At 49.2% G+C, this 7,564-nt stretch overlaps 1 protein-coding gene across 1 annotated transcript in view; it reads right to left on the bottom strand.

The window, feature by feature from the left end:
- Positions 1-3,012: 3,012 nt before the first annotated feature.
- Positions 3,013-7,564, bottom strand: part of HAP1 (huntingtin associated protein 1) — a 30,748-nt gene continuing 26,196 nt past the window's right edge. Inside the window, exon 15 of the mRNA XM_033169592.1 lies at positions 3,013-5,078. Coding sequence (XP_033025483.1) covers positions 4,586-5,078 — 493 coding nt within the window. The 3' untranslated portion in view covers positions 3,013-4,585. The remainder of the gene's footprint in view (positions 5,079-7,564) is intronic.

Raw genomic sequence — 7,564 nt, 5'->3', positions numbered from 1 at the left:
GGTGGCTTAGGATGCTTTTTAAGAACTTTGGCTGATACGACATCTACAATATCTCCTGGGCAGAGTCTGCTTACCTATAAAACACTAAACATTTGGAACACAGGTACATAAAGGGATGCCTGCTCTCATTTCAGCCCGCTCAGGTATTCAGCTGCTCATCTCCTAATGCCCTTCTCCAGGTGTCCCCATCAGTAGGCAGGTGGCGATACAGGGGTTGTTGTTTATTTGTCTGGAGCACTCCATGTGAGTAATTCCCTTCCTGTGGATGGCAGGGCCACCCACCTGTCAGTCAGCCACTCCAGGGCAGATGCTTTTGTAGCTGCCCGCCCCATTGTTGTTGTTTAGTCGTGTTCGAGTCTTCGTGACCCCATGGACCAGAGCACGCCAGGCACTCCTGTCTTCCACTGCCTCCCGCAGTTTGGCCCGCCCCATATGTAACATATAATGTTAGGTGATTGGCAGGTAGGCATGGGTTGGCCAAGATGGCCACCCTTGCTGTAGCACAACAGGCAGTAGGGAAGGGCCAGCCCTACCATCAGGCGGAATGAGGTAACTGCTTCGGGCAGCGGATCCTGAGGGGGCAGGCAGAAATAGCCATCTCCCGAGCTCCCACCCTCTGCTGGCGTACATAGCAATGGGTCCTACATGCACCCTTGTAATGGAGGGCACTACCTCATCACCAAAGAGTCAACTATCCATCTCGTTCAGTAGGTGGAATGGAGTCGGGGGCAGCAACCACACTTTGCTCATCCAGCAAAATGTCTTGAGCCCATACTCAACACTTGACAACTTGCCACCATGGCATGGTAAGTCTGTGTGGGCCGCTCCCATGCCCTGTGGAGTAGTAACAGGCAGCTTCACACGTAGCACCCTGAACAGACATGAGAGCCGAAAGGCAAGATATACGTATTTTAATCAACCACGTGAAGGAAATGACTTGTGACTGTGAATGCACCATCACAGATCCAGCACCATGGACAGAACTTCCAGGACCGACTCTTCTCAGTGCAGTCTGTGGCCATGCTCAGCCGCAAGGCATCGAGCAGCATTCAAGCTGGGTTAACATGCATCTACAAACCAGTTTCAAGTGGCTTAGGGCATGGAGGCTGGCCTGATCCTCAAATGTCTTGTGCGTGTACAGAAGTGTACTAGTTTGTGCCTAATTTGAATCAATGCTTCCCAGGGCTGAATTCTAGAACCAGTTATTTTAAAACACACACATACCTCAACCTGGAATTCATGAAGTGGGATCCAACAAGGGGGCTTCCGAGTATTTGGACTGGACATTCAAGTACCACTGAGTAAGGAAGGAACATTCCACAATGCAGGCAGCGCTTGCCACAAATCTCTGCAGCCACCTGGTGGTCAGATGAAGCCATTTCGCTTCCCATTTCCCCCTTTTGCTTGCTTTTCAGCTTTCCCAACTTGCCCATTCCTACCTCTAGTGGAAAAACCATATAACTGCAGCCCCTTATCCCACTGCCTCTAGATCAGGAATAGCCCTAAACACGTTGACACTCAGCCTCTAGCACAGTTTCCTAAAGCTGTCTTTGGACTACAATTCCTATCATCCCTGACCGGTTGTCCTGCTAAGGGATGATGGGAGTTGTAGTCCAACAACAGCAAGAGACCCAAGGTTGAGAAACACTGCTCTAACAGAAATGGACCAAAGCTGCAGGATTTATCCACCAGTTGGTGTGCATGTACGAGACCACAGCCCAGTCCTGTTTCTGTATGATGCACACACAGACTGCAAAAAAACCTACATGACTTGGTTCGCTGCCCCATGAGAAGGATACCAGTTCTGAGATGGTAGCTGAATGCAACATTTTAAGGCTATCCCCACCAATCGGGGACCTGTGGTCCTCCAGTTGTTGCTGGACTACATCCCCCATCATCCCTGAACACTGGCCAGGCTGGCTGAGGCTGATGGGTGTACGACAGGGAGTACGATGCCTGAAGCAGCACACGGTCCCCACCCTTGCTCCAAATAGTTATGAAACGAGGAAGTGAAGAGGCAGCACAAAACCTGTTGAAAGTCAACAAAACCTACTGGCTGAAGCAGGTGGCAAGGGCTGCACAGAATCACACAGCCACTGTTGGATATTCTCTCTGTGTGATAGAGAACCATCTATAGAGAACACAGAAGAGCAGAGAAGAAGTTTCAAGAAGCAGCAGAAGGCTGAGACTGTTTTGTCTACGCAAGGTCGTTTTCTGTGGGAACTGTTCTTTGGACATGCGCAGTGTGACTGTGACAGGAAGTACTGTTAACAATGGTTCTGTGCAACTTGTTGTGAATCTCTTGCTTGCGCCTTGCGGTGAGAGAAGCAGTGTGTCTTGTACTCTTGTTGGACTCTAAGCGTGCCTTGACCATGACCAGTGGTGAATGTCTGTATATATTTGCTACCAATACGCTTTTATGCTTGTCAAGTAAACCTCTACACTCGACTGAATCTTTATGGCATCCATGAGTGTTTATTGCCTACTGTGTGTACCTTCAACCCCGAAGACGCTACCAAGAAAGGAGCTGCGTTGAGATGTGACTCTGCCAAGTATGGATACTGGCACACATGCACAGCAAAAGTAATGCCGGACCCAATCCTTCTAAATCATCCATCAGAGGTTGATGGATTGATCCAACAGCCACAAGTTAGGAGAGTAGATATAACCTTACTTTCCATTTGACCACCACGGTATGTGAAGCAGAAGCAGAATCGCTCCCCGCGGTGCCTGCATGTTGCCACCTTCATTATTTGCATTGGTGCCCCTCAAGTTAATTCGGCATCAGGAAACGTTGCTATAGTTTCATTCATTCCGTGCTCCCTTGATGACTACCCTGTAACTCACCCCTATCGCCTGTAGCGGTTTAGGTCTTTAAAGAAGCTTTGCCATGGGAGTTAGCTGGTTATGAAAACCAAGCCCAGGCTGTCGTGAAGAGGTGGGCGAGAAGGAGAGAGAGAGGCAACAGCAGAGCTACTGTACACCGGCCAAACACCACAAGAGACAGAGCTTAGGAGCAACAGCAACACCATGTTTATTTCACCGAAAGGAGACACAGGAACGTAACAGGAACACGCATGTGTCAAAATGAGGGGCTGACTAACTATGCAAAGTGGTGTGCAGCACACATACAGGAGCGTGCAAGGAACGGGTGTGGGACTTTAAGTTAACATTTATAAATGGGAAAATATGAACGTCCACTGAAGGGGGGAGACCCACAACAGAGCAATCTGTGGAAACCAGCCATACAGCTGCCCAAGTCTGAGAATTACCATAACTGTTGTTAGAAGACGCTTTGGAGGAAGATGAACAGAGCTGCCCTGCTCCAGCAAGGACGAAACAGACACGAGGCAGATTTCAGGGGCAATGCAATATTAAAAACTTCAGTGGAGAGATGAGGGGGGTGGGAGAGTAAAGTGCAGGAGAATCCTCAGCAACACAAGAAAGAGAGGAGAGCTTTGCCTCTCCAAAAGGAGAGCTCAGGGTGTGGGGCGAACAAAGCCAGCTCTGGGTGGCTAAGTGTTGGAGAAGGAAAGGGCACTAAATGGGTCCACAGGGGAGTGTCGGGGGGGGGGGCACAACAGGATCCCGGTCAGCCTTCTTTGTCCCTTTTCCTCAATGAACTGAGACAGTGTCTTTTGATGGAGAAAACCTCACCAGATCCAGATGAGAAATAGACCCAACTATTGCGTTTGCCCGAGGCTAAGAAAACTGAAGTTGGCAGGAGAGGTAAAGGACAAAAACATCCCCTCTCAAGCCCATCATGCATGCAAAAAGCCCAACCTATTACTTCCACAAGTCCTGCCTATACCACTACTTGCCTTTACGTACTACACACAGAGAGAGACAGAGAAGGTGTGCATTTCTTACAGGAATTAGCAGTGAAGGCAGTGACTATGGCGCAGGAAGCAGGGAGAGTCACGGTCCGTGAAGATGAGCTTGGAGCTGTGTGCTTTTTGGACTTTGGGCCAGCACTTTCCAGGCTCAGCCTCCCTAACCTCCAGGATGTGACCCACAGCTGTGACATCCAAAGTTAGCCCCTTCCCCTCTGCAGAGCCACAGCTCCGACCCAAGATGACTCTGCATCCTGGGCACTCAAAGGAGAGTCGAGGATTGCACCAAGGCAGAAAAGGGGGCAAGAAACATTATCAGCTTAGAAACTGCTCCAATGAAAAAGGCTCATTCCTCTTACCCAGGCCCCAAAGCCTTCATAGCGAAAGTACATTGGGGATTGCAGTTTTGCAAAAGGGCCCCACAGAAAAAGGGCTCACAGAACCACAACTCCCAGGGTTCCTAGGATGGAGGCAGAAGGAAGCTGTGAAAAGCTTTATCAGCAAGGGTAGACATCGAAACAATCATTCCCCCCAACTTTCCTGATCTACAGGAAGTGGAGGACAGAATGGCAACAGGGCACTGTGGTTGGCAGACCCCCTGTTTGCTGTCAAGCCCTGCAGGGTCCCTCCCCACAACCACACCCCAAACTTCAGGATCACAGTCGGGCTTTGTCCAGGAGGCCGTTCACTTGAAGCCCCCTCTGTCTCACAGACGCCCCACCAGCGGAGGGCAGCACAAAATTTCAGAGTCCTCACGACAGACACCTCTTCCTCCGATGAAGCCCTTGCAGGTGTGAAGCTGCGTATGAGGCTTCCGCTCTTCTCACCACCTTGTCCAGCCCCAGCTGCTGCAGCTTCTCCACCAGGTTCAAGCTGAAGATGCTGGGCTTGTCCTCCTTCTTCTCCTCCTCCTCCCTCTGCCGCAACCGAGGCGATCCCAAGGCCCACTCCCCTAGGCCGCCCCAGCGGCAGCGCCACAGAGAGCCCAAAGGAGGAGACAGCCAAGACAGGGTGCCTGAGCCTCTGGGGAAGCGGGCCAAGGCCGAGGCTGCCCCCGCCGAGGCTGCCCCCGCCCCGCTCTGTGCAGAAATGCCTTGCTCCGTCAGCAGAGTCACTAGTCCAAGAGGGGGGTCCTCCTGCTGCTGCTCTTCACAGCTGGGCTCTTCCTGCAGGGGGAGCTGGGGAGGGTGAAGGGGGCTCAGCCCCGTGCCGGACCCACAAGAGGGCACAACTGTATTATAAAGACTGGAGAAGGAAGGGGTGGACACAAAGACAAAAAAGAGGAGAGAAATTCAGTTCCGTGGACTGGAGGCAAGAGTAGCTGCAGTCACTAAAGGCATGCATGGGATGCTCAGGAACAAGTTCAGCTTCCTTCTGCAGGGGCAGGTGCATTCTTTAATGTGCAGCATTGGTGGCCAAGCAGGTTGGCTCAGGCTAACATTACAGCTCACTAGAAAATCCACAAGGAGAGCCATGAAAATGCTGAAGCTCCTACTCTATGTGGGGAGTTGGCAACCCAAGAAACTGAGCTAAAAGAACACATACAGAGAACAGGCAGCTTCCCCCATGTTTGTTGCCATTCAGAGCACAAAAGAGACCAGAGCTAAGTCAAATGAACAGAGTAGCCACTTCCATCTGAATGCAGCATTCTCTGCCTGCCACCCTCTCGCAAAAAATCACAAGCTGTCTGTGGTGCAAATCCTTTTGAGTTCACTCCTGAATTTATTCCTGTTCCATCCTGCAAGGGTACTGAAGGAACAGAACAACAGAACCCTACCCCAATTACCCCATGATGTGACTTCCGTGGGCTGTGACTTTGGGGTGCCATCAGCACGACAAAACAACCCAGAAGTGCCAATAAAGGGTCAAGTGGGGCTGCACCTTCTTCCTACCCTGCTGGGCTGTGACCTGTTGTTCATTACTGAGACAAAGTGTGTGTGTGTGTGTGTGTGTGTGTGCCGGCTGGATTTTCCTCACCCGGGCACTGCCATCATCAGCCTTCCCCAACCTGGACCCTTTCGGGTGTTTTTGGACTCCAATTCCCATCAGCATGGCCAGTGGCCAGGGATGATGGGAGTTGTAGTCCCAATGACATTGGGAGGCACCAGGATGCTGGCAGCTGCCCTTCAGCTGGCCCTGCGGCACATCTACAGATGCTAACAGGCTGGGTGCCATGCCTGAACTAACCCAGAGATTCTGAATGTGTGGATCTGTTTTTAGGGGACTGGAGAAAAGGGCAGGCACAGGTAGCGACACTGCCTCCTGCTGGTTGAAAACGGCACGAGGACAGAGACACACTGAGCCTTAACCTCTTTGCTCACAAACACTGCCATCCATTGCTCTTGTTATCAGAAGTTCATGTTATAAATCAGACACACAAGTTGTTTAGTTGTCTGTTCCTCTTCCTACCTTCTTCTCCCTACTCCTCTGTGCAGTCACGGAGACAGAGTAAGGGAGGCAGCGCCCGCCGCCTTTCCGTCTGACCCCACAATATTAGTGCCCATTTACCCTTTGCAAAGCAGATGGGTTAGTGCTAAGGCTAGAGAGAAAGGTTAGTGGGTTAATAGATGTGGCTGCGCCCAGTGGCTGAATGTAGCTGCCTGTCCCCACCGTCAAATCCTCTTCTTTTCTTGTTCTTCAAAGCAAGGCAGTGCGGTGCAGTGGTCGGAGTGCTGGGCTGGAAGAGCGGGGGTTCTAGACCAAACTTGCTGGGTGGCTTTGGGTCAGTCACTGCCTCTCAGCCTCTCCAACCCTCACGGGGCTGTTGCAAGGATAAAATGGGGAGGAGGAAGAAGCACGGATACTACCCTTGAAGGAAAGGTGGGGCACCAGCGTAATAAGTAATCAATGGCCTCTAGCATATGGTTTGGGGCGGGGGGGGGGCGATTCACAAGTCAATAGGGCTGCCCCACCCTGTGTACTGCCCCTCCCATCAGATATCAGACAGATACAGAACTATATATGACTTTTAGAAGTCTGAAGGCAGCCCTGTACAGGGAGGTTTTTACTGCTCAATGTTATATGACTAGCTTTACAATCAGTGTTTTTTGAATCAATGGAGAGTTGGACAAGGGAAGTCAATGTTCAACTATAATCAAGTTCTTATTTATGTGAGTACTGAAACTGTTAAAATGAATTGGATTTATGTGTAATCTGTATTTTCTTTCTAATGCTATTGCAATGTAATTGAACTTAAGCTTACCTGAAGTGTACGATTGATGCAAAGAATATTTTTTTTGTATTATTATTATTTCTACTTTCTTTTCCTTTTTTTGTTATGTACTAAAAACGAATATATATTTTTTTAAATGTCAATGTTTTTATTAGGCTCCTAGTATTTTGTTGGGAGCCGCCCAGAGCGGCTGGGGCAATCCAGTCAGATGGGTGGCATATGTATAATAAAATTATTATTATTATTATTATTATTATTATTATTATTATTATTATTAGGGTTAAAAAAAGCTGGAGATTTTCTTAAACAAGTACTTTAAAAAGGCTTTTAATTTTGGACAGCTTGTTTTTTTAAAACGGGAACTGTATATTATATGTGGGCTTTAATATTATATAAAAAAAACCTTAAGGCTGTTATTTACAATGTTCTCCAGTTATACAGGTCAATGTGATTCTTGTATTGCAGTGGGTTGGACTAGATGACCCTTGGGGGTCCCAACTCTATGATCCTATAACTAGTATATGAATAGAGTGTATTTGAAGGTGGTGTTTATAAGGCT

Source organism: Lacerta agilis, chromosome 14 (assembly GCF_009819535.1).
Source record: "Lacerta agilis isolate rLacAgi1 chromosome 14, rLacAgi1.pri, whole genome shotgun sequence".
In the NCBI taxonomy this organism is placed as follows: Eukaryota; Metazoa; Chordata; class Lepidosauria; order Squamata; family Lacertidae; genus Lacerta; species Lacerta agilis.
The sequence above is the reverse complement of the archived record's forward strand: the minus strand, read 5'-3'. Positions and strand labels throughout refer to the sequence as shown.